The sequence below is a fragment of the Cinclus cinclus genome, chromosome 3 (genome assembly GCF_963662255.1).
Source record: "Cinclus cinclus chromosome 3, bCinCin1.1, whole genome shotgun sequence".
Lineage (NCBI taxonomy): Eukaryota > Metazoa > Chordata > Aves > Passeriformes > Cinclidae > Cinclus > Cinclus cinclus.
Window position 1 is genome coordinate 62,620,931 of NC_085048.1, and position 27,121 is coordinate 62,648,051.

Here is a 27,121-nt window from a genome sequence, read left to right on the forward strand (position 1 = left end):
TAGAATCCACGTCTAATTAGGGCAAAGTTTATCCTTGTGGATTTCTGTGGGCTGTCTTTAATTTCCAGTTTGGCTGCTGGGCATTACTTAATTTGATGTTTTTTTGGTGTAAGGTGTCCATAAAAGTGCTGTTACTTCATGACACAGTGCATATTGCCTTCTAACCAGAGGATCCACAAATCGTACATAAAGACTGATGATATAATTCCTTGTGCAGCATATTTATAAAGATTATCTTAATGCCAGAGTAGGGCTGACATGACAATGTCCTTTGTGATTCCATATCCTGAGTTCCCAGTAGATGTATCCTATATATTTTTAAAACTCTGATGTGTATTTTCATCAGTATCATTGCTGTTCTCAGAGCTCAGGACCTTATATGCTTGTCTAACAAAAGGGATAATATTTTTTTTGGTTGCTTTTTCTTTATAATTTTGTTTCTTGTAATCCCTGAGTTTTGTGAGTCTGTCAAACTCTTAATGATCTTTTTTGTTTAACCAAACATTTCCAATATAATGCAATATTGAGTGCATTTTCTGTAATTATTCCTAATTATTCAAGCTCTTTCTAATAGAGCCTGAGTGTGAGGAGTTGGTTTAGCAAAATTGAAATATGCTGATAAAGATTAATATGCACATAACACCCTGCTCAGAGCATTCATACTAAATTCACTAATAGTTCAATTTTTAAAAGGGATGAGAAAGAATAATAAAGGAAATAAAATGCTACTTTTGGGAAAATCTCTATATAAATGATAGCTCAAGGCTGAGAAAAATGAACAGCCTCACTTTTGTGTATTTGAAAAAATAAAGCTGTGCTACAGCTGCAGTAGAATAAGTGAAGATTAATGAAAAGTTTTGTGATGAAGTTTTGACTTTATCAGACTTAGAGAGGTTTTTGCTCCATACAAACAAAGCATAAAGAAATGGGGTTTTTTAATGGGATTTTTGAGGCAATGTACAAAGTGTCTTTCTCACTTGATAATGGTGCAACTTAGCTATTTGCTATCACCAAATCTTTTATCATTTATGTTACCAAGGTCTTCCAGGCTTCCAGGAAGAACAGATTTATTCTTCAAGTAAAAAACTTGTGGGGACATTAATGCTTACCATATGGTAAATATACTTGTTAAACTGGATTTCAGCCATGATCCCATTATCGTGCATCAACCTTACTTCGTGAGCATGCATTGGAAACATGGATAATTGAGTATGTCTGTACTCCAGAGAAGTGCATGGTAAATGTCATGGGGACTCCAGGGCAATATGTTAGCCTGTGTCATTTTGATAAGTGTTTTGGAGCATGGGAGTCTGCTGAACACTGAATTGTTGGTGTCCCCTGTCTTCTTGCTCCTGTGTTTGTACCTAACAATACTGGCTTGGTGTGTAGATTGACACTGAACTTTTATGTCAGATAACATGATTGTGTAGAGATAGAAAGACTGCATGCAAAAATCAGCCAGTATCCTTTAGGAAATGTAATTTGATAGTGTGATTTTGAGTTAAAATTAAAAAAAAAGGAAACATAACTGAAATCCATCTGTATTCTTATGTAATAAAAGATACTGTTCCTATGTACAGGACAAATAAATGCAAGTATACACTTTTATCAGTAGTCTGGTGATGCTCTGAAGTTTTGTGCATCACATACATCTATGGCAGTGACTCTTCCCAGGAAGGAGGCATGGTGGCTAGACAACTTGTTTGCAGTGGTACTGTCCCATTAGGGAGATGGTGACAGAGCCTCCTTATGAACTGGTTCACACTGCACTCTTGGGGTTTCATTCCACTCAGGAGGACTGTCTAGACATTCATTTATTCTGGCAGACACAGGAGTATCAGCATGGTTGATGAGTGAATTGAGCTCTGCTAATGTTCATCACAGTTTGTCTTTCTCATAGTCTGATGAGTAAATGTACTTGGCTTTGTAAATTTGTATTTGCCTCAAAGGCCTGTTTGCCAGCGTTCTGTGTTTGCCAGTGAGTTTCTGTACAGACAAGCCAGTGGTACCAACAGCTATTGTGCTTTCTGTTGGCACATTTTCCCCTTTCCATCCATATTTTTGCAGATACTTGAAATTGTTGTCAAAAAATGTAAAATTGCAGGCAGGGCTTGTTTCATCCCTCTTTATTAAAGGTGTCTGGCACAGTTCGTTATAAGATCTGTTTGCAAGTTTGCTGAGATTCAGTCATGTGACATGTGTATGAAAGGTTTTATAGTGAAAATTATTCGCTCAGACTGCTGTGCAAAGTAACAACAGGACGTTAAACAAAAACCCCAAACAACCAACCCACCGAACTGGTCAATTTTTCATAAACTTTCTACACTTTGCCAGCAGTGTTGAGTCAGCGTTGAAGGCATTTGATGCTGGATGCTGGTGTTCTGTGTATCTGGAGGCTGATGCCACGCTGGTGCAGTGCCTGTGGGCAGCTGGTGTGTACGCCCTGCTCCCAGGATGTGGCTGCGAGCACCGAGGCAGCAGGAGATGTGTGTGTGTGTCAGGGGGAAAGAGGAGATGTGCGTCTGTGGTGGTGGTGTTTTTAAACAGTGGGCTTGGTTTGTTTTTTTCTTCCTGACCAAAAGTTTATTGTAGCTCTCAACCAAACAGCACACAAAGCCTTTTAAAGTATGTGGAAATACATTTTTGCTCTTGTGCGCCTATATATAGAGCAGCCACTTGCATGGTATGGGCTGCAACCAAAGCATTTACAAAGAACAGTTAAGAAAGCAGGCTAAGAATTGTTCTCTGCTGTACTGTATTTGGGGTTTTGATATCTTCCCATTTTGAAAAACAAATATTCTTCAGTGTAATCTTTCAAACAACACAAAGCTTCTAAAAATTGCTCAAGACAGCACTTCATACAGAATGCTTTCTTCATGTGACATTTTCCTTGCTGTCCCAATCTCACTGTGCTGTCACAGCCAATTCAGAAGCCTAGGAAGGGCACGCTTCCTGAATCCCAGAGAACAGTATGGGAGATTAGGGTTGACACTCAGCAGCATGGAAACTAGCTTAGTAGGGCAGTATTTGGGAGAGGTGCCATGGACTAGTGACTTGTGGATGAGGCTAAAGAACTGAGAATACCTCGACTTTAATCCTGGCTTTTCCACTGTGTGGGCAGGTTACTAAATCCTTTTGAGACTATGTCTTCATCTTTAAATGGGAATAATAGCTATCCTCTAGAGGCATTTATGCAGTACTGCAGGCAAGGTGATGATAACTGCTTATTCTTTGTGTTCAGCATCAATCCAGTTGTAGTCTAACCTGGAAGATACTGTCTTCTTTTGGCATCAGTCATTATGGTTCTAACTTTGAAAGGGAGCTGCTTTAGTAAAATCCAAATACTGAGATCACGACACTTTGCTCTTTTTTCTTTAGTCTGTATGTTTTTTCCTGCTTTTGCATTCTAGAAGAAGGTATATGTTCTTGTTCTTGGCAGGTTCCTGCCCAGTTACGGTTCTGTAGCTGCCCGTGTCACGGCAAGTATAGTAACTTAGCTTTAAATAAGCTTCTTGGATACGGCCATCTGTGTGTGGCTGTAGTACCTGTTGTTCAGAGAGTGGTGAATAATCGGGGATAAGGCTTAGGAGAAGCCACAGACTGGAGAGGAAGCAGGAAGGGGGTAGGCCAAGGTCTGTGGCAGGTGACCGTGTTTCCCAGCTCTCTGCAGCCTCTGTTTTCCTGCTCGTGGCTGTGAGCTGCGGGCGGGAGGAGGGCAGGAACAGGGCCGCCAGTACCTACAGTCGGCTGCTTAACCGGCTGCTTGATTTTTTTTTTTTCGTTGTCGTTTTCCTGCTTTTTCAAGGACTTGACAGAATCCCACTCCCAGCAGTTTTCGGGATATCCTAGTAGCTTAGCTTGCCTGAGCGCGAAGGAGGAGACAATCTTTTCCTCCGCAGCCTTTTGATTTTGAATGCGTCCGCTCAAGGGTTATAGGCAGGCCACTCCCTTCTGCTGGGAGCTGGCCATTGGGGACAGCAGGGACATCCTTGAGAGCCGCAGCTCACAATGATCGCCTATGTGCGCTGCCTGCCCGCCGAGCCGATGGTCGGGTGCCTCGGCAGGAGCAAGTGGCAGCCCAGCTGCGGCGATGGGGAGGAGGAGGAGGAGGAGGAACTCATCCCGCTGTATTCCAGCAAAATGGGCAACGCTCACGCCAAGCTGCCCGGGCGCCTCAAGAAAAAGTTTCTGAGCAAAGACGACAACTCCTTCTGGCCAAGTAAGATCAGCTCCTGTTCCTTAGCTGTTTTGGTCCTTTAGTATTGCGTTGTCATTACTGAGGAAATGAATAAATAAATAAAACACACAAACAAGGAAAATGCTCTTATTTCTTTTCTGGTGGATGAAGGCGTTGGGAACAATTTTCTTAAAAAATAATGTATTTCCCCCTTCAGGACAGTGTAAGTAAATATTGTATCTAATAGGGCTGCTAAGTTGATACAGGATGGTACTGTTTTGTGCATGTGATGTGTCTGTGTTTGAGAGGTCTTGAGCACTCGCTTTCAGTTCAATAATGCTCCTTTTCAGCAAAATGATTGTTTTAGATGAGTGGAGCTGTTGACGTAGCACTCTAATTGAAAGCCATAGGAACAAACATGGGATAAAAAGGCCAGGAAAAATAAGAAAAAGGTCTAACAGACTCAAAAGGTGCTTAATGCAGTTGATGAGTACTTATTTTAAAAAAAAAAACAGTCTGCTTTTGAATAACCTTTGGTGTAAGGTTATTTTCCCTCTGAATGTGAAAAGAAAGAATTCCTGAATTGTGATGACTCTCCTTTTTTAACCTGAATAGTTTCAAGTTTCACTGGCAAATACAGATGGGAAACAAGGAGACAAGAGGACAGACAATGGTAATGTTCAGCTGTTTTGTTTTTAGTCTTAATGCTTGCCTTCCCTTCTTTTCTGACCACCTAAGCAAAGGCACCCAGCTGTTTGTGGAATGGTTGCTCAGAAAAGTCTATTTAAGGGTGATGGGGGAGAAATTTCAAAAGACAAAGAAAGCTTTTCCTGCAAAAGCCAGCTGGTTGGCTATCTTGTGCCAGGTCTTTCGGAGGAAAAAAAAACAAACTGGTACATGAGTATATTTACAACTGTATTGATTTTTCTTCTTCTCATTAGTCTCACACTGACTATCTGACAACAGCTCGTTATTACTGTGAATTGAAAAGTCTTCATCTTGCCACATGATGCTAACTAACACTGATTAGCAAAACCACTCGTGTTTTGTTTTCTGAGTTACCATATTGTCCATTCATTACTAAGCAAGCTTCATTTGATATCCCCTCCTGTAGGAGGAGTGTGATTTACTACATGATTGTTTCAGGCCTTTTCCAAGAAGAAGTATTTTATCCTGCATGGAAAGAAAAATCTAGATCTTCTGCTGAATTTTTGTATTTTGAACACAGGGTCAATTCTGGTTCATTCCGTGGGGAAATGAAAATACTTCCTTTATGTAAAACTGTGTAGTCACTGTCAGACCTCGGGAAACCCTGAAAAGGTTAGGGACTAGGAGGCAGCTTCCAGGGATGCTCTTAAGGACGAGGATACGGCCCTTCCTGCCGCAGACAGCCAGGGGTGTGTGTATGTGTATTTTGGGATTTGTCTGTCTTGCTGGATGACAGGTTAGTTCATTGCTACAAAATTGTGACGCTGGCTTTCAGAGCTGGTTCTCGTGGTGCCTTCGGAGGTGTTGCTCAGAACATTGTGAACAATCGCTCTGCTTGAATCTGCTCCTGCAGAGTGTGGAAATGGGATTGAGGAGCATGGGTAAGGTACTCAGAAATCTCTGCTCCCTCACTGCGGCCTTTCTCCTCCTTCTCTTTGTGCTGTCCGCAGGTTAAGCATTCCCTTCTCTGGAAAATACGCCTGAATTGAAATGATAAAACTTTACGGAAAATAATCAAAAATTGTGTGCATGTGTGTAATTTCATAGTACACTTACACAGGTAGTTGAATTCTTTGTCTTGTGATCTGATAAAGCTATTTAATGCAATTTTTAGTCCTTAGCAATGAATTTTCATAGGTTTCAGACCAAGTTTATTGGTGTATTCCTTATGCTGAGATTTGCTGATACCTGGTATGAACCCATACATTTTATTAGTCCTTTCTGAAAATTTCAAATCATCAGAGTTCCAATGAAATTTTTTAATTGAAGCAGTGAATGACGAAAATCGGTCAACCTGCTTTCTGGCCTGACTTTTCCCAGGAGTGCCTCTACTGCTTCAGTGGTAGTGATAGTGTCCCACCACAGTACAAGTGTATACATGTGGGACACCAGCTCTGCCTCACTGCCTCCTTTCCTATGGACTGGTTCCAGGTCCATAGAAACAAAAGAACAGCAGAGTAATTAAGCCATCAGTTAAAAGTGTTATGGGTGGGACAGGTACTGTTTGTCTCTTTGACATAGGGAGACTCTGTCACTTTAAACTCTGTTAATGTTTATTTTAAGGAACAAAAGTATTTAAGAGTGGAAGTGCTTTCTGGGAGCAGGTCAAGTGATAACTGCAGAGCTCAGCAGGGTATTACTGGCTGGGCTTTATCTCTGTTGATAAAGGCCTCCCTTTGGGGTCCTTATCCAGCATCATGAGAACTGCACTTGGGGAGGTTTCACAGTGCTGATATGCTCCACAGAAAATGCTCGCAGTAGTGTTAGAGTTGTTTTAAAAGATAATACAGTCAAATTATTTGAACTTCCTCATGGGCTGGGGGGTGGCATCCTCACTGAGGGGAATCTCAGTAGTTTGTAGCATTAGTCCTTGCGCTCCTGCTACCAAATAATCAATAATCAAAATACTTGTGGTGTGATGTAGCAGCCATAATAATCAGGTTACCATTTTAGGGTTTGAGGATTTTTTTTAAGGTGCAGCAATTATTCTGATAAAACTGTTAAATTAGCATATTGTGAAAGTTCTGCATTACCAGTTCAGCCTTGTTCCAGTATCTGTGATGCTGTTCTTCTGCTGTTCTTTGCTGCCAGATTGAGTGCAAATAGACAACGTAGGATTAAATTCAGCTGGAGTGCAGCAGTACATCCTTTAACAGGCTGTCTGCCTGCCAGAAAAGCAAGTATTACAGTGGTGACAGGGCTGTTACCATCATGTGTTCATTCACAATTACAGACAAACTCCAGTGGAGCTGAGTATTTCGTAACTGGTTTTCCTGCAGCAAAGTTCAACTGAGATACTCCACTGACCAGGTTTGGCAGAAATGTCAGGGGCTTGGTTTAGTTTGATTTAAATGCCTGATGGGTTGAAACATGAGGCAGTGAGACAGTGCTGGCAGTGACTGCTGCTGTGGGAGACTGTCACCTCCTTCTGGGTAGAGCATCACCTGCCTCTTGTACTTTCCATTGCCACCTGATATTTTATCAAATTTGCAGAGTTTAAAGGTGTGATGTGCTCTTGCCAGCTCTTTGTGATGGTAAAGTTTTGATAAAGTTTTGGGAGTTTTTTCTTTTTTTTCTTTTACAGATACCAGGAGCAAGCCAGTGGCAATATAGGATTACTTTTAATATTTGCTACAAAGTAGCTTCAGTTATTGGGATTTTTTTTCTTAGTGTTTTGTTGCCTGTTAGCTCATGAAATAATGCTTTCTTCTTCTTTATTCATATCTGTAAAGCTGAGAGCTGTGTGATTTGTGCTTTCTGAAAAACATAACATTTGAAATAATAACTAAATCTATTCATACATCAAAAGGATGTTGTGAACCAAGTTGGGTATTTTATTATCCACTGTTTGCTATGGCTTTTTTCCAGGTCTCTCTTCCAGTAGCTATGAGATTTAAATTTCTCAATATAGGGATGTTATACTAAAAAAACAAAGCTATGCCAGAATCCTTGCAAACTGGGAGGATTCATTCTTTGCTTTCTCATTTAGCAGTGTGAAACAAAGGCTGAATTGCTTTCCATCTCTGCAAATTCTGGGCCATCCGGAGCACTGAGCAGGCCTTTGTGGCCTTTCATGCCCTAAGTGACACAAGGACTCAGTCTACGTGGTGAATGGCTGGGACAGCTACTTACAGAGCTTCATGCAAGTGACTGGCCACCCTCACCCCCAGTTTTATCTGCTGTGTCCAGCTCATACTGTAACAGCTGATATATTTGATTGCACCAGATAAAGCCCAGAACTGGTTTGGTTTGAAAAGAAAAACTAAATTGGATATAGTTTTTATTGCATGTCTAAAAAATGGGGGAATTCCTCTCTCCTTCCCGCCTTTTTCTCTATGTGTTTTTAATGTCTTGTCTTATGGCTGAGCTTTTTGGAGGTTTTGTTCATTTGGCTAAAACAAGCTGTGGTAATGTTGCAAAGCAGGGGAACTTCTCCATTTGAGCAAAACTACTTCAGGTCTTGGATAACTAACAGCTCTTCTGGTGCGTGTTTCTATATGTGTATCGCATTTCTTACTCCCTTTGCTGCACATCCTCTGCATGTTCCATAGTAAACAAGCCTCCCTGCCTGTCCCCTTCAGGACAGGCCACGGAGGTCCTGCACTTGGTCTCCTATGCCTCTTTATGCATCAAATACAAGAGTAATGTGGATGAAGGGAGGGAGGGAGGGATGAAGAAGAACTTGGAATATGATGGGTCAAAAGATGTTAATGTTGGGTAGTTGGAAAACACTTACGTGAGCCACTAATGTGTATGAAGGTCTTCCTGAGTTTCCTTGCTGAAAGAAAACACTTGGCTAGCCTGACTGCTCACTGTTGGGTGTGAACCTATTGCAAGGAGATGCTGGTGGTAGACATTTCATTCCTTTCCACCTGTGATCAGGCAAGAAGTTGTGTGTGGTGCTCAGGAGCACAAGGAAGAGGTGGTGAGGTGTTGATACGGAGCTTATTAACACCACTCACGTGCATCTGGTGGAGTGTGAAGAAATAAAGAGTTTGGATACATCCTTTTTGTGTATGTATAGTGTTTTCTGAGATTGGGGCGAGGGAGCATCTGTTGTAGTTAAGGAGGTAGAGCAATGTAAGGTGCAAATCCACATTTGAAACAAGTAAGATTGGAAAGCCTGTGACTGAGGTTAGTGGTTAATGGTACACTGAGTAGGTTCCTCAGTGCTGAATTTGATGAAAGCTTATGGGGTTTATGGATGCTGGGTACAGTATATTTGCAGGTCTTAACTGTAAGTTGCTTGTGAAGTCAAGAAATGATTTTGAGAGCTGTAAGAAAATCAGGTTATAGCAGATAGATGTTAAGGAGAATGTGAAATTCCACAGAAAGGGCACCCTTTAAAGGAAATTATTATTAAAAGTCTGATAGATTACAACAGATTTTTAGCCCTCTACTGCTTCCCTGCCCTAATCCAATGACCCATCATTGACAAATGCCTGCGTTTCTTGATTTTCAAGATTTTCAAACCTCTGCTTGGACACAGTCGTAGATCAGCTCTGCTTTTTTTCACCCATCCAGAGCCACGGGCTCCATCCTATGGGCTGTGATGTTAAAAAAACTTACTTTCATTCTCTGAAATACATCACTTTTCTCCACTCTCAGTAGCTTGTGCAAACATCTCGGAGGTAAAGCAAACTTGCACTTTGCTGGCATTGGAGCTGGTAGCATATAAATCTGTTTGATTCATACCTTGTAATGTTAATAAAAAAAGACACGTTTAAAATAATCCCAAATGCCAATAGGCTTAGTGACATTTAAGCATGAGTGATGCTGTCAGTCCATCCGCAAACAAAAGCGGTACGTCTTAATTTGTCTAATTACACTCTAACATGCAGGCCAGCTGCTGCTGTGAACAAAAGCAGTTGATCACACCATTTTATTAATTGCATATTAATTGCCACATTCATGTTAACCATATGGGAGACAGTGGAGTAGGGCGAAGGCTACTTAGTGATGGAAAAGAGAAAATGAACTGGCAGAGTGGTATCTGCAGAGGACATATCTTAGAATGATAGGGTGCCTGGAGCTTGTTGATGTGGTCTGATTTTTACAGTAAATCTGAGGTTTTTTTCACCCATCTAAATTACTGTATTTAGAAGTGAGAGGGATTTGAGTAGAAAGGATTGCGTCTTGCATGGTGATTGCCTATTTGTGAAAATACTGCTGTGCAAGTTGGTATTGAATTGTTTGGTAATTTGCAGAAGGCAGCCCTGCTGGCACATGGCTGTCTGCCTTTGTCTGCCTGCTGTGCCGATGGATGCACCTGCACTGCCTGGAATCACTTCTAGTAGGAGCAAGGCTGGAAGATCCAAGAGGAGTACAAAACTTGCTGGGTTTTATGTTTTATGCAGTTTTGCTCCAAGTGTGTAGTCTTTTTAGATAATGGTAGTACGTCTTGAATAGAAGTGGATTTCTTAGAGTGAAAAATAAAACCTTGACATAAGTGGATTAACTGGTGCAAAATAACCTACAGCAAACAGCAAACAGTAATGACCTGCCCTACTGTGTTTATCTGGCATCAGATACCTAGTAGGGTATTCAGTGATATTTATCTTCTTGAAAATGAGACTTGAGAAAAATACCCTCAACTTCTTTTTTTCCCTCTTTCTTTTTGCTGTGTGGAGGCAGCAGCCACTCTCAGCAGATGCACAGCAGTTCTGTCGGGCAGCAGGTGCAGGCTGGAGTAGACATGAAGTGATTTCTGTCCTGTCACCCCCAGACTGACATTATCACGGTCTGTAGAGCATCTCCTTCAGCAGGGCTGTGGGGTGGCTGCCTGCTGCCTCCGAGAAGCACTGTCCCACAGGCTGGTACCCGCAGTAGGGACAGATTATATGAAACATGCAAAGGAAGCTTGCTGGACTGAGAGCTAAAGAAGTCCTCAAGGTCTACCTTGAGTTTATTTTCTCTGCCTTACTCTTCATTTCTCTTTAGAAAGGAGAGCAGAGACCCATGTTACAATTTGTATACCAAAGGGGCAGCAGGTTTGGTAGGAGGAATGCCCAAGGGCAGTTCTTTGCTTCCTTAGAAAATATGTAATGAGTTAAGGGCAGATCAAATACAGATATGTCTACTGTGAAAGAAAGTGTACAACTGAACCTGGAATATGCAGTGATTTAGGGAACTCAGTCTTGTCAGTTGATTAAATATTTTTGCTTGGCTTTTCTAAAATGATTATTTCAATTAAAGGCTTAGTCCCACCTCATTGCCAACAGATGGCATTTTGCTTGCATTTCCTGTATCTCTCAGAAGAGCTGGGATTGAGAAAGATTGTCTAGTTGAAAGGGAGAGGGTCAGAGCCTTTGTTTTAATTAACATATTGTGCCAAAAATCCTCCCTAAAAAGCATTTTTCAAACTGTATTGGAAGGCACAAAATGAGACACAAAGTGTTGCACGGTTAAGGAATGGCTAATAAGCAGTTGAGAGGTAGATTGGATCTGAACTATTCTAAGAACATGCAGTGCAAACCAAACAATAATGGTGACATTCTTATACTTACTAAGCAGAAACTGGGGCAGAGGGGTTGTTGTGTTTTTTTTGGGTTTTTATTTTAATAAGAAAAATGGTTTAGGTGGCTCATCACAATTATGTCTCTATTGGTGCTGTAATATGCGGCAATGTGGAGTCTGGATTATAGAGATAAAGCATGATTGGAAAGGCACAGCTTGAATTTTGGATTGCAAACAGTGCCTGCCATTACAGCAGTTACAGAAACAGCATCTGCCTGACGTGTGAGCTGACCAGTTTTGACTTGGAGTCACTGGAAGAGAATAAATGTGAAACCCCATGATGCCACCTCTGCAGTCCCAGCAGTTGGTACTTAATCAGCTTCCCCATGTCTTCTCTGCTCGGGCAGCCAGGCTGGGGCCTGACAATTGCTAATTTAAAGGTTGAATTCCCCCAATACACTGCTTGTGGCTGTTCGGCTGCAGCTCCTGGTGTTTGCTTGGAAAATGTATCTCTCTAATGGGGACTGACTAGATGACCAGTGAGGGCTGATCCCAGCAGCTGAGCATGAACTGGTGTGGCTGGAGAAGTTACAAAAAACTTGTAAATTATGTGGTTCAAAGATGAATTATCTGTCTGTGATGCCTCTAGCAGTGCTCAGCTAGCCACTCCAGCATCAATGGCCATGGGCTGCTCATCCCAAAGGTCTCATCCTGTCTGACTGATTTCTGATTTGAGCCACAGTGGGGCAACTTTTCCTCCTCTGGTTTAGTGCTGTCATTTGTTCATTGTGCTTTATGTGGTTTGACAAGGAATTTAAGAATGGCGAAGTTTCCCACACGAGGGTTGCAGAGCACATTAGTCATTGCCCAAAGGCATCAACAGCAATTTATAAAACCATTTCTGTGCAGTTTTGTGAAGTGTTCCAGAAAGGGCTAATTAAACTTGGAGCTGGGTGACACCTCCAAAGCAGGTTTGGCACTCATCCTAAATGAATGATCCCTCATAGTTGTCCTCAGTGTCTTTTAACCAACCTGGCCCTCCTTCTATTTGTCAGTCCTTTGCCACAAACACGATGCTATGGCTGGACGAGGAACAGTGGGCTGCTGTTTGGGGAGAAGCACGCAGGTCCCCAGGCAGATGCTGGTGGCAATATTAGGGTAAATAATTAATAACATCAGAGGAAAAGACAAACATTTATGTCCAGTAGCTGAAGGTGAGCAGTTTTTTTCCTGGGTGTGATGATAACCTGTTCCTGGTAGGTTTAATTAATCCAAAGAGAAGAAAGATGCTAGTTGCCCTGATTTAAAAATGATTTTTTTCAAAGCCTTGTAAGAATGCAGTGTTTTAATTTATTTGTTCCTGGAACCAGGGTTGTGGTCTGTACAGAATATTAAACGTTGTTGATGTGTCAGGTACTTTTAATGGCTGTAGTTTCAAGTATATTCTTCAAATCAGCTGTGGTTGAAAAACAAAGATGTACACTGAGTTTTGGTGATCATCAGCTTAGACAATTCCTTGTGTGACAGCAAAGCGGGGTCCTGTGAAGAGGTGCTTGTGTCTAACTTAGGTGAATTGAGATTGAAGTTTTTTAATGCTGCATCAAAGCATGCTAAATGGGTACCAAAGTCAAGACTACTTGTGTCATTATCCTTCAGGATGGGGAAAAAGAAGAGCCTTTTCATGCACACTGCATACCAATTTTGGGAAAATACTGCTGTGGTTTTACGGTTTTATTGGCTAGTTTTCCTGAGATTTATTCACATTGATCTTCTACCTCTATGTTTAAATGGAATCTTCTGCTCCAGGGGTCAGCCCTGCCCTGGAGCTGCTGTAAAATTTCACACCTGATTTTTCCAGACTTCTAATACTATGCTGCTTCTCTTTTCTGACTAACTAAAATGCTCTCCTGTTTCAATTGTGTAATAGCACATGTGTCAGTAATTTACAGTCTTCTGAACCAGTCTGTACCCCAAAGTTCAATTTGGAATGTTGTGTACAGTGTTAAAATGCAGCTGCTGGGATACACAGTAGTTTTATCAATTATTTTGGGGTGGCAGGGTTGTTTGCTTAGTAGTAGTTAACTAGGGATGTTTCTTTGCCTTGAGCTTACTGTTGTCTTAACAGCTACTAAAAAGTTTCAGGAATGAAACTTACTCAGCTTATTTTCTGTGTGGGAAAACCCACGATATTTCTACACAGAAATTTTTTTTAGGGTCTGTGTAGTTTTCTCTGTATTTATTTGTATATTCTCTCCAGGTAGGTGTTGGAAATGTGACTTATAGTGTACCTCCTATTAGTGGGACTGTACATTCAGTTCTTCCAAAAATAACTTGGTAGTTTTAGTTTAAGTGGTGCTGATCTGAATTGTGGATGCATGCTTGCATTTCCGTTGTCTTCATGTGAGAGTTCACCACTGGGAGCAAGTAACTCTGAAGACATGATGTCAGGTTACACAGCCTGTGGTCTGTTCAGAGCTGAAATGATGGTGATGGTGCTAAAGCTGCCCACTTTCAAAGGTTTCCAGATACAAATAGTGAAAGAATTACTCAGAGAAATATTTTTAAAACTAGCCTCAGCTGTCTCAAGTTTTATATTTACACTTCTTTAATATTTACTTCAGCTCTTCCAACAAAATGCAAACTTTTCTGCAGTTTATATTTTGTGCCTGGTGGGGAAACCAAAGGTATCAAAAGAAACATTTTTGCAATTAAGAACGGTACCTTTCATTTTAAATAGTGCATGTTAAGCCCCTTGCTGTGTTACAGCTTTTCTATTTGGTTGGTTTTATGAAGCACACAAGGATTAACACAGCAAGGAATAACTAGTTTTTCTAAAACAAGAAAAAATGTAGGTATCTGCAGTGGGGATCCTGAAGGCAAAGCAAGGGATCCACTCCTTTTCTGTCTGGCAGGAACTGGAGGCAGAAATTGAAGATTGAAAGTGGGAGGGGAGAGAATCTGCATGTTTCAACATTTTGTGGATTACATTTTGATGAAGAAGATCATGATTCCTGTTGTTTGCCTATTGCCCACACATACTTACTTATAGAAACCATTGCCACAATACTAAAATGCACAATAGACAGTGTGCTTGCTCAGTAGTACTTTCCTGAAGATGCTTGGTGCAAGGCACCTTTATCACTTCAGCATCACTTGAACTGTTAGATGCATTTTGCTAGCTACTCAAAGAAGCAGAACTATTATTCAGCAGTTAGTGCTGATCCACCATGGCATATTGTGAAATTTGGGCCTCTAGATTGTGTATGATTAATAACAGATCTCTGAAACTATTAGTCAAACCAGTGATAATATAATTTTAGGTTGGTATTCACATTATAAATTTTGAAAGTTCAACTGATTAAGAGTATTAGTCCTCTCATTTGGTTTTATTGAGGACTTCTGATAAGAAGATGCTGACCACACAAATATAATCTTAAAAATAGTTTTCAAAATCTGCTGGTGTTTGATCATGTCTGAGATCCATATGTCCATGGCCAGCTGGAGACATTCTCTGGAGATTCTGTGGTACAGATTTTGGTGCAGTTGTTTCCCTACAGGTTGCTGAATCCTTCAGTAACATAATTATTAGGTCACTCTTACAGGAACTCAACGCCTTACTTTAGTTTGGAGATTTTTATTTCAGGGCAGACTGTGTCTTTTTCTTGAACACACACAGGTTTTTAGATTTTGGTATAAGTCTTAGGGCTTTAGGAGCAATAGCAAATGTCCATTTATCATTTGTGAGCCTTTGCTTTTACTCATAATTTTAGTATTGTGTTATGCCGATAATATTTTTCAGGTAAAGTTTTTGAAAATTTCTAATGAACAAAACTTTTTTTCAAGTTGCTGTGGAAGACAGTAAATGGGTGCTTGATGCTTGATTTTGGCATGAACAGTTGTATGATTCTGTGCAGGTTGGTATTTTCCAAGGAGCTTAAGTTTTTTTCATTTACAGGTTGTGAAAGTTCCTAGGAAACTGGAGAATGTACTTGCCTAATTTTAAGAGAGTGTGCCTCCAAGTTTAAATGAGACCTACGCAGAATTTATTGAGTCAGGAGAAAAACCAAAAAAAGAGAAGAATTTGTAACCCCTCATACCAGGGTAATCTGTATATAAATAAAAGTATGCCAAAGAGCAGTGTTGGGCAGGGAGGATAAGATAGCTACAGAATTTTTTTCTGTGACCTTTAAATAAGTGAAATGGGTAGGGAGCATGTCCCCTTCAGGACACCCACAAGGAGAATGGAGACTGAGATTAGTTGAAGATGTCTGTTGGATATTAGTGTGGATGCCCAAGAGCACAGCTGCCGAAGATGGAATTACAGGGAGATCGTTTGGGACAGAAGTTCAGAAATGGAATTTTTGCAGTCTGGTGGTTTTGCTGGTTGTTGGTTTTGCTCCTCGTCCCGGGGTGATTCTAATGAGAAGACTTGCAGACTTGTCTGCCTGGTAATTTTTCCATCCCTAATTCAAAATAGAAGGATTTTCTCTGTTGTGCATTATTAGGGCAAGTAAGAGTCAAGATTTTGTAGACTAATTTACTTGCCTCAGCCAGTTTTGATCAGTTCTTTAGGATAAGCCATACCACAGCGGCATTCAGGTAGATTTGGAATTTAAATTGATAATATTTCCTGGTGATGTCCTAAAAGGGTATTATTCCCTAGGGAATGAGAAAAATTCTCTGGGAGCTGAAGTTGCCTTAACAGGAGTTCAGAAATGGCCAAAGAAAAAAGGATTGTGCCCTGCAATTTAAAATAAAGCAGAATTGCACATTCACTAAACATTTCTGTTCTCTTGACTGCGGTGACTGTGTGGGGAGATGCTCTAACTAAAAGAAACTGCTGCTTTGTCTGCCGGCAGCCCTGCCCAAATGCTGTCTTTTCTCTCTGCCGATGTGTTTGCATGACAGAGGATCCTGTGGAAAGATGTTTTGAATTGTTAAAGGAATGAATTAGCTTTATTGTGCTGTGACCTAAATAGGATCATCAGATCAATCAGTCTGCTGCTGCTTTTCTGTCCTGGCTGGCTTAGGTTGTGTTGCTTCTCCTTCTCATCTTGCTCCCTCTTCCCTCTGCCCCCTGCCCGGGCAGCCCCTTTCCCAGAGCCTGCAGGCATAATCCTTGATGATCTTGGATAAAGGAGGACACAGCCGGGTACCCTCTTTTCCAGCAGTACCTGCCCCGTAATAGCCTGCACAGCCCGAGCTCAGCCCTGACTCCCCAGCCCCGCACTGGGGCATGGGCCCTTCTTGGTGTGTTGGTATGGTGGCTTTAGGATAAAATAATTTTTCTTCTTTGTTTTCTCCCCTGTGCGTTCTCCTCCTCCTCTTCCTCTTGATGCCAGGTTTAATAAATAGCAATTTCTCAGTATCCTGGGCAATATTGTGCTTCCCCAAGGCTGGGGTTGCCTTGAAAGAGGCCATTGTGAGCGAGGGGAGCTGGGACTGGAGGGCAGCTGAATGCGGTGCTGCCTGGGATGGCCTTTGTGGAGGGAACACTTTTGTTCTCCTGAAAGATGCCGGGAGAGGGCCAGCCGGGATGGGATTCAGGGAGGGAGAAACCCATTCTGACCATAAATGATTGACTCCTGTGCTCTGCAAGGAGTCCATTTAGGCACCTGCAAGTGTTTAACAGCATGGGCGAAGGTGGCCAGAACAGGCACAAAGCTTGGGCATGAGTTTTGAAAATACTCGAGGCATTTGGCCTTTCTGATGTTTCTTCGTGATGGAAGTTTCACCTAGAAGTAAAAGTGCTGCTTTCAAAGCTGGGTGGTGGCATTCAGAATTTCATAGGAGGTATAAGGCCATTGAAATTTTAATTATATCAGGGTGGTCTTGTGCAGGAGCCTTGTGACCTGCAGGAAGGAGTTTAATAGCCCTCCTCAGTCCCAGGCTTTTCCTGCAGATGCCTGGGTGCTCTGTGCAGCCTGGGAAGAGGGTGTCTGGGGGTCACTTCCATAGCTGCACCCCTCTGGACCCCACAGCTGCTCAGAGTGGGTGGATGGGGGTGGCAAGGAGCAATCCCAAGCATGTCCAGCACAGACACATTCCTGCAGACCCGCTGGAAACAGCTGCCCTTCGACAGCTTCTTCCCTGTGAGCTGCTGTAGGATGGCACAGTGGAAACTTATTTAGAGCGACCGAGTGACATGTCTGTAAAAGCAAAGGCATCGATTTAATTGTTTTGAGTACGTCTGCTTGCCAGCATTTCCACTTTCCCTTTTGTGCACTGAACAGAGACTTGCTGGAAGAACTCTCATAATACAGTTAGTTCCCAGCTCAGTTGGGCAGTTTTACTTTTTCTTTCCTCTTAAAATGTCATAAATGCTACGCAGTTGTTCAGTGGGGGATTTTCCAAATAAAGTTGCTAAGGCCTACAACTTGAAGTTTAGGTTTTGAGGTGATTGTACATTTTAGTAGTTTGATACACCATTCCGTTAATGAACTGAATATATCGTGTGTTGGACTTACCTCTCTGTCATGAAAATCAAGTGGTAAAATTGTTTTTCATGTGTGGGAGTGACCTGGAAGGCATTGCTTTAGCTATTCATATGTTTTATTTGTTGTTTGTTTTTTTTTTTTTTAACTTAAATGCTTCCTAAATTCTGTACTGCATGCATGCATGGGCTGGTGATTAGGAAGAGAGTGCTGATTCTCACTGATTCCAGTATCCCTGTGGACAGCTGCCCCTGGGGCTGCTGCTGGGCAGGCTCTCTGGCTTCGGTTACCAACGACCCAAGAACATCACTTTTCAGCATTTGCCTTTTTATAAAGCTTCAGCTTTTTCAGTGGATTTTGTGAATTGGTGCTAAGGTTCAGGGCACTGGGTTGTGAATAGGGGCTAGACACAAGAGTCCCTCTCCCCCAGGGGCTGGCTGGAAATATTTCTGTGGAAGCTGAATATTTCCAGATTGTTTCACAGGCGTGGATGTTTTATGCTGCTGTGAATGTGGATAGGTGGCTGTCCCAGATGGCTGTCGGGGAGCAGGTCAGCTGGAAAGCCCCCTCTGGAAGAGGGGATAGAGCAGGGAGGGGAGTGAAGGAATGGCTACAGCGTTTCAGGCATGCCATATGCAAGCAGCCATTCTTTACTTCTCTTCTGCATGTATGTGGCCTCTACCAGAAAATTAGAATCAGTTTAACCATGCAGGGATTAAAAACTATTGTAGTTGAACTAAAAAAAGTGTTTTGCTAACGAGTTCATTACACAGTTGTGATTCTGAGGATGCTGTTTGACACTGAAACTTGCATCTCTCCGTTTCTTTGCTCCAGTCCCTGACTTTTTAGGAAGAAGATTCTTCTGAGCCAAACTTTGTGACCAATCACATCCAGTATGAAGTGAAAATTAGTATTCACTGAACGTCTTCTCCATGTTTTCTGTATTCCTTGTGATATTCCTGATACCTCTGTATTTCTGTGATCCTTGGGTGGCATTGAGTGTGATCCCTGCTTCTAAGGATGTGGGGTAACTCAGGCTGTGGGTTAATATTAACTTGTCTGAGCTGGAGTGGTGAGTGTGTCACAGAGCAAGGTCTTCCCAGTCTGCTACTTGTCTCTGAGATATCTGCATGTAAAGAGCTGATACCACAGTGTGCACACCTACTGTTCGTGCTGGGTTTATCTAGCTTTAACAAGCTTTTAAATTTTATTCTGTCGAGTGAATTTTAGGTGGGGTTTTTTGTTCTTGTTTGGTGGGGATTTTTGTGAGTTTGTTGGATTGGCGATGTTTGAGGCTGAAGTCCTTTATCTGTTTGTGTAGTGGCTACAATATAAATTTTCTCAAACTTCCCCATCTTTTCCTTCTCAATGTAGGGCAGCTAAGTGCAGAGGAGCACAGGCATTTCATGCTTTAAGTTCTCAGAGAATTGTTATTAGATGAGTTTCTTGAGACAGGAAAAGTGTTTATAGAAAGCTGGGTTGAGACAATGTGATTAATTTTATGGAAGTCAGTAGGTTTTCTCAGGTGGGGAAGAGGTTTTGTTTGTTGTTGGACTAGTGCAGACTATCAGATGTGCAGATAGGAGTAGCCAGACGGTGTTTCCTTTGGAGTAGTCCCTTATGATAGCCATTTTGGATGTCTGACCTCTTTAACAGCATGACCTGAGGGTAGGTGGAAGCAAGGTCGGGGTGGGGAGGGGGGTGAAAGGCAGACATCAGTTTAGGTATTGTTTGTTGCTGGGTTTGAATGTCTGCCTCAGTACTGAGATCAGGAGTAGAGGACAGTGGTCAAGTGCTTGTTCTCAGGCAGGAGAAATGCTCCAGGGTGGGTTGAGATCCAATAACAAAAGGCACACTGCACTTGCCACACCGTGGGTTGTAGACCGGGATGAAATGAAAAGGATTCCAAGCCCGCCCAAAGTACCCAGGATCATGTTGATTCACAGTGGCTTGACCATGAAAAGGTAACAAAGTCTTGCTTCCCAGAGCTTCTTTGGAGGTTCCATAAAGACCTTTGGAAGAGACTGTCTTGCTTCCAGCACCCCAGACTCCATCATTTTATAGTTTAAAATTGTCTCCTTTCCCTGTACTCCCCTTTCTACACGTGCAAGAAGAGCCACTTCCTACATCCTAAACAAGAATGACACCACACTAGAAAAGGAGTCACCATCTCCTTGGTTTGCTTTCCGATGGCAATGTAGCTGGAGTTAGAAATGGAGTCACTCTAAACTCACTTCCATTGTGTGTCCAGCAAGCACACATTTTGTGGTTTATTTAATTCAGAACCAGCATTAAATAGTTACCTTGTTATCAGAGTTAGATGGCAGAGTCATTTTTTGTGTGAGGTACTTTATGGAAATCAATGCAAAAGGCAGAGGTGCGTTCTTTGCTATTGCTGCCATGGCACCATGGTCTTCTGTCCCTTTGGCAGAGCCGAGCCAGTCAAAATGCCTTTTGGACCAGCAGCTGCTGGAGTGGCCTGCTGCTCATGGTAGTTTTGATGTCAAGCCCATGATGCAATTGCAAAATCTCTGGATTTGGAAAATACTGATAAAACGTTCATGACGCTGTGTTCGGACAATGATGAACAAATTTTGTTTACAGTCTGTTCTTCGCAGGGCTGAGTCTCAACTGTTTGGTGAAACTAAGAAGTTTCTGTGGAGCATCTGCTTTTTACACGCTCTGCTCCAGAGGCTGGATCCTGCTGCAGCTTTGGGGTCAGCCTGAGCCCCCTGCTGCTGGCATTTTTCTTTTTCCTGAGCAAAAAATCCTTTTCATTGTTAACCCGAGGGGGTTTCCTAAGCTTGCTTTGTGAGAGAGGGCTTGCTTCTTGAGCCTGAACATTGTGTGAAGGGCATGTCCTGCTGAGCACATTCATTTAGTGCTTAAAATTTTCTCTTTAACTTATGCAAAATTGCAGTTCATTCCTAGGAGGTATGGCTGTGGACGTCTGTACAGATACATTTTTTAAGACATGGGAATATAATGCTCATCTCAAAAAGCTGGGCTGTTTCATCTCCATGCACAAGTTTCATTTGATGAATAACAGAATCTCTATTAGCCAGAAATAACTCGATTTACTTTTCCATGTATCTGGTCTGAGATGACGCTAATAAGAATAAATTAGGAGTGTAACTGAATAAAATTCAATATGTAAAATTAGTGTGCTGATGTCTCGGGCATTGGCAGTGGTTACGGGGGGAGCAGTGGGACTGGAAGGGGAGCCAATGCACAGCCGAGACCGCGTGTTGCAGCCAGCTAAGGCACAGCTCTGGATCCTTAAAAAAGCGGGAGCAAGAGGGTGAAAATAAAAAGGGGTGGTGGGGGGAGATGGGGGATGGATGGGAGCGGTGGGAAAACGGAGCATCCTGATTAGCACGAAAATGCAGCACTCATTTGCAACTGGAAGGAGGCCGGGGCTGCCCGGCCCCCGCGGCGGCGGCACCGGGGAGGTGCAGCGGGAGGGGGCGGGCGCAGGGAAGGTGCCGGGATCTCCCGCTGCTCCTCCGGCACAGCCGGCTGGAGACGTGGGGAGGAGAGCGAGCACCTGCCAACTCGGGACTTCCCGGAGCAGCCAAACTTGGAGAGCGGGGGAAGAGAGGAGAATAAGAGCGTAGTAGCTGCTGTGGACAGCAAGAAAGCCTTTCTCGTCCTGCGCAAAGGAGAATTAACAGCTGGGACGCTTTTTCCTCCTGTTTTGCATGTTGGAAGTGTCTGTTTCCAACCCACATGTGAGGAGGAGAAAATCGGGCTAAAGAATTGTAAATTATTTACAGAAAGATCTAGACGTATTTAAAGTTATTTCAGAAAACAGAGGAAAGAAACGTGGAGATGAGAAATTTGGTGTGCAGGGTTTGAACAGGTTCAGTCTGGCAGTCACCTTTCTTCAACTCCTCCTTTCTATGGGATTTCAACTCCAGGATCGCAGTGCAGCGCCTTGAAAATGGTGGTTTTCATCAACACAAAGCTTAAATCTCTCATGAAACTTTTCAAGAGAAAGAGTAAGTACAGCTCACTGTCCTTTCAGGAGGCAGGCAGCCCAGTTCTGAAGGAAAGTGCTGGTCCCTTCAGCTTCACTTCTGCTTCCTGCAGCCCCTTTTTACTCTTATCTCACTTTTTTAATCGTTTGTCATTGTGGAGTGTGTGGAGGCAGCCTTGTGAGGGTCTTTGGGAGCTCTGCCTTGGGACACCGTGCCTTTGGAAGTGCTTTGTCACGGTGATTTTGAAGGAGCCAAAGTTCTCGGTGTGCAATGGGCAACTCGGTGACAAGGCAGGGTGTGTCGTAGTGCCCTCCATGGTCTCTGAGACATCTGTCTCTGTTCATGCAGCTTGTATCGCTGAGGTGCCTACATAAAGTTCGTTCTGAGCCAAGGTTTGTTTTTTAAGATGTTTCAGAGTGGCTTTTAAAATCGCGTTGATCTTCCTTTAAGTCATGAAGGACAGACAAATCACACTAGAGAGAGTAGTTGGCAAATGTGCACACCACTTCTTTTGATTGTAGTTTTGATGACCATTATTGCTCTGACAAGCAGTAAACCTTAATTTTGGTGTGGCAGGACTGCAGCCGGACAGTGGGCTTGGCAGCATGTGTTTCCCTCCTCCTCTTCCTCCTGCAGCCTTACCCCACTCCCCATCCTCTGCTTCAGCCAGGGAATGGCGTGGGTGCCTTTCATTGACTTTAAGTGTCACGTTTTATATTAGGTGGGGGTGATTGATGCTGTAACTAGGTGGCTGAATGGGTGTCTTCCTTGTTGCAGCCTGTATGTCTTCGGATAAGGGGGTGGGCTGCAGGACCAAGACACAGACGTGAGGACACCCACTGAAAGTCTTTAAAAACCTTTCTCGAGGTCTGAAACTAATTTAAAATATGTGAGGGGAGGCAGATAAGAACCTCCCCCTCTACCTCAAGTCCTCTTAGGAAAGAACAGGCATTGAGCATTAGTCTGTAGCTGTGTTTTGAAGCGAGAGGCATAGCTTATATTCCTTATGAATACCAGTTGTTTCCATCTGAAATGATCCCACCTGATCATTAGTAGTGTTAAGGAAAGGGTAATTTTTCAGATGACAGGAGGCTCTTGCTTCCTTTTTGCTATTCAGTTTGCTATTCAGTCTGCTGCCGCAAGGGCATCAGACAAACCACAGAGTGATGCCACAGGCAGTGCAGCTGCAAAGGGAAGATGCAGAGCAGACAGTGAGTCTGGGAGCAGTGGAGCTGTGGCAGCAGGGCAGGTGCTTGGAAGGCAGCACATCTGTAGTGGCTTTTTCTGCTTTGGAGAGCTGAAAAGCAAGGATGTGCAGCATGCTGGCTGAAGGGCCAAAGGGTGCCTAGGGAATCATTAAACATGACCCCCCACTCCTGTTTTTCTGTTTACAGCGGGTAGAGGGATAAGGCTGTTCAACTGTAGAAGTTTTTATTGGTGATAAACTTGAAACAAAAGGCAGTGGCTGTCTCTTGGGAAGCATGATAAACAAATCTTGGCAATATGTGCTTTGGCTTTTCATTGCTAGACTGTCTGAACTTGAACAAGGTTTGTGTTTTACTTTCATGTTTGTGTTGACTGCAAAGAGGTGGCCAGAGATAGCCCTTTCCAGTGCTGTTGTGCTCTGAGCAGTATTTGTCCATGGAGGTGCTTTTGTTTATATCTGTTTTTCACTCATGTCAAAGGAAAATAAATACCTAATTTATTTGCTTCATTGGAATCTTGTTTCTGGTGTGAGGAAGCAGGAGGTCAGACAAGGTTGTTCCTGTTGTCATCTCTCACAAAGGCTGTCATATTCCCAGAGGCACCTTTCAGCCAAGATATACTGCACAGAACCTGCCATGATCAGGGAAAAAAAAACTGATTCCTTTGTGAAGAGTGGGAGACAGAGGGGGGGAAAATAGGAGTTTCAAGGTTAGAGTAAATAAAGCAGCAAGCATAAAAATAGGAAGAGCAAAAGGTGTTTCCTACAGAACATAATTTTAGAGTATAAATGAAAGGTTTTATCTGTCATGGAAGTGAGGTTCTGAGGAGTGTTTTGATGGGTCTGCAATGGCAAACAGAATGCTTCTTTCATTTTTAAATGATGTGTGGCAAACTTACACGTGGGATTTCATGACAGAACTATCTTCAATAGCATCTAATTTTCTGATTATTGTGTTTCTCTGCAGCTGTTTCTAACCTAGATGAAGAGAGTAGATGGACTGTGCACTACACTGCTCCATGGCACCAGCAGGAAAATGTCTTCCTACCTTCCTCAAGACCACCTTGTGTAGAGGACCTGCACCGACAAGCCAAGCTGAACCTCAAGTCAGTGCTGAGAGGTAAGATGCTGCTACTGACACAGACGTGTCCTAAAATGATAGTACTTTTTCCAGTCTTTGCAAACATATCCAAATTGCAGGCTTTGGAAGAAGTTTGCTTGTTCTTCTGTACCACATGTAGACCATTAGTGGGATTTTTCCACTGAAATGAAGGGACAAGGGAAAATTACTTGCTATGAAGAGACAAGTAAATGTGTTATCTGACAGAGCACTCTAAAATAGAAAAGTGTCTCTTGGCCATTTCCACTTAGTCTTTGGGGTGTTTCCAAAATGGTACCTTTAATTCAATAAGTCGTGAATTAGTCTATTTGTGGAGTACAAAACATATAAGAGGTGTTTGATTAGGTGATTTCTTCTGTTGTACAGTGTCATTTCCAGAGCTGTGGCTGCTTGTGAGAAGCTAGAAGAGGTGCTGAAGGCAGAAAAGGGAAATGAGGAACAGGGCACTCAGAAGGACTCTTCCAGTAATAAAAGTGCTTTCTTGCAGAAGTGTTCAGCATATTTTTGCAGCCCAATTTTTACCCATAGTACCTTCACTGGGCTGTACCTGGGCAGTCTGTCTTCAGAGGCATTGTGTTGTGTCAGTGCAGCCCTGAGAACAAAGACATGCAGCCAGTAAGGAGGCCTGCAGAATGTCTGTCCCTGGGCCAGACATAAAGTTTAAAATAACAGTATAATATTCATGTTCTGGAAACAGTTAACCTGGATTTTTCTTTACTCTGGCTGTTTAACAAAGGGGGTCACTCTGCAAAGAGCCAACTTGTTCAAGTCCGGTTTTGTTTCAGCAGGAGCTGCAGGTACTTGATACCTTCCAAAGTTAACCTGACTTAAAAGAATATTTTATTTTTTATTTAACCTGACATTTCTGCTTTTTAGACTTGAAGAAAGCTTGATTTCATATGTCTCAATAGAGAAGTGTTTGACCACCATATTTTAGTTCTCTTGCCATTTCCCCAGTTAATTGATTTTCACTGTATCTTTCTACATGCTTTTTGTTATCATTTAATAGGGAAGTCTTGACAGCCAGTGTTATTGTCTCCTGCATGGCTCAGCAGATAGCCTCTATACTTATTACTGGATTAATAAATTTGTGCAGTTCCTTAGCCCTGAAACATTGTTTTCTTAATGGCACACTTACCAGTCCTTTACAAAATAAAAATATTTGCCTGCTTTAGTTTAAAAAAAGAGCACTGATTGCTGATAGCTTTTTGTGAACATTAACCACTTTTTCTAGTATTTTTCCTGTTCTTTGTTTTGGACTGTTATTTAAAGAAACAAACCTGCACAGACAGGCTGAAATGCACTGATTTTCTTGAGTTTTATCAGACATGTATCTACTGCAGTTTCATGTTCTATTTAAGCAAATTTATATCTCATATATTTGTTTGAAACCAAGTAATATATGCTGCTTCCCTCTCTTACACACCTGAAGTTGTTTTGGTCTGGTGGGATTTTTCTCTGAAGGTGCAGCTCATTATAAAAAAAAAAAGCTATTTATTACTGCTACAGTTTGCTAGTTAGTCATTTGTGTTAAATGAACCAGCTTGAGTACATGATGTAGGACTGCTTGGTAATGAAGTGAGTTTCAGTTTCATGCTTTCAGAGTAGTGAGAGGAGAAACTGTGATGATACCTTCATCAGACCTCATTCTGATGACTTAGAGAACACAACTCTGTTACTTATTTATTTACTTATTTGTTTAACCTGAAGCTCTTTCCTTGAGCCATTTTTTCACCCCAAGTGCAGTTTTAAAATAACTTCTAGAGTTGCCTGTAGCTGTCCAGAGAAGCTACAGCATGAGTAGTAGTAAGAGAGGTACTGACTAAAGTTCCATCGCTTTTACTGTGCTGCTGCTTCAACCAGCAGTGTGAAATAAGGAGGGCACTGGTGCTTCTGACCATACTTGGAGATTTGAGTTAGAAGTTCTGTCTCCAGAGCAGTGTTTCATTCAGTGCAAAAGCACTGTTGGAATTGTGACATAATTTTGACAACTGCTGAAATGCTTTTCCACCTGTTTCTTTAGAAAAGACAGAGTTTTCTAAAGATTCTTAATAGGTAGAAAGGAATTATGTGACAGTAGCACAGAAGAGCTTGAAGTAGTGTTATGAGAAGCACCCTTGGGCTAGCATGGGGACTTCAGTTCTCCATGTCTTGGCCTCATAATAAAGCTTGCAGTTTGTCATCCTTCTGGGGTTTGAGATTCTTTGGTTGAGGTAAACCATGGAGCAGTAGGACAGCTGTATATGACCTGACATGCTGTATGGGTGGTGGGAAAAGAATAACACTGGGTGACAAAATGTGCTGTATTCTGTGCAGAAAGTGGGATGAATCACTTTTGTCTCCAAAAAAAATGGTGACAACAAAGGGAAACTGGAAGGAAGTGGTACTAAAGCAAGCATAATTTTTGCTTTATGATAAGTCAGAAATGAAGCAGTAGACATGTACAGCAGTTGAGAAATATTTTGGGGCAAATATATTTAAATGCCCCCCATAAATTTCTGGGGCTGTAAAATAATTTAAGGTTTTTAGGAATAGGTCAGACAAACATTACTCAAAAATCATTTGTGTATATTTAGTCTTATCTTTACAGGAGGTTGGGAAGCAAGAAAGAACCTCTAGTGGTCCCCTTGAACGTGATAATGAGGTCTTGAGGACAAAGTTAGCAGCTATTGTTCAGATCATCAAAAGTCATTTTTTGATAGTTTTCCAGTCCTGTTCTTGTTTGCATTATGAGAGCTGATGTTGTTTGTACATAACAGCTATAGCAGCTTGATTGAAGACTATTAATTTGTTTCTATACAGGTGGCTCCCTGTGAATGGAAAAGGAGGTATAAAACATAGCTAACAAATAGTAATTCACCAATAGAGCACATTTAAACCACCTGTCAAAGTATCAAATGTATAAAATCTTTCAAAATATAATTCAAGCAAAGTATTTCTATCAAGTTATTTTCACCCATCTTACAGTAACCAGATGGGAATCCTGACTAGCTTTTAAGACAGTCAGTGTAAGGGTGAACTATTTGTTCTGGTGTGATTTTA

General features: G+C 42.1%; 1 protein-coding gene across 1 annotated transcript in view; it reads left to right on the forward strand.

Annotated features, from left to right (window-relative positions):
- NHSL1 (NHS like 1) overlaps window positions 1–27,121 on the forward strand; it is a 174,381-nt gene that overhangs the window by 102,293 nt on the left and 44,967 nt on the right. The window contains exon 2 of the mRNA XM_062488911.1: window positions 23,927–24,079. Within this exon, the coding sequence (XP_062344895.1) occupies window positions 23,927–24,079 (153 nt within the window). The remainder of the gene's footprint in view (window positions 1–23,926; window positions 24,080–27,121) is intronic.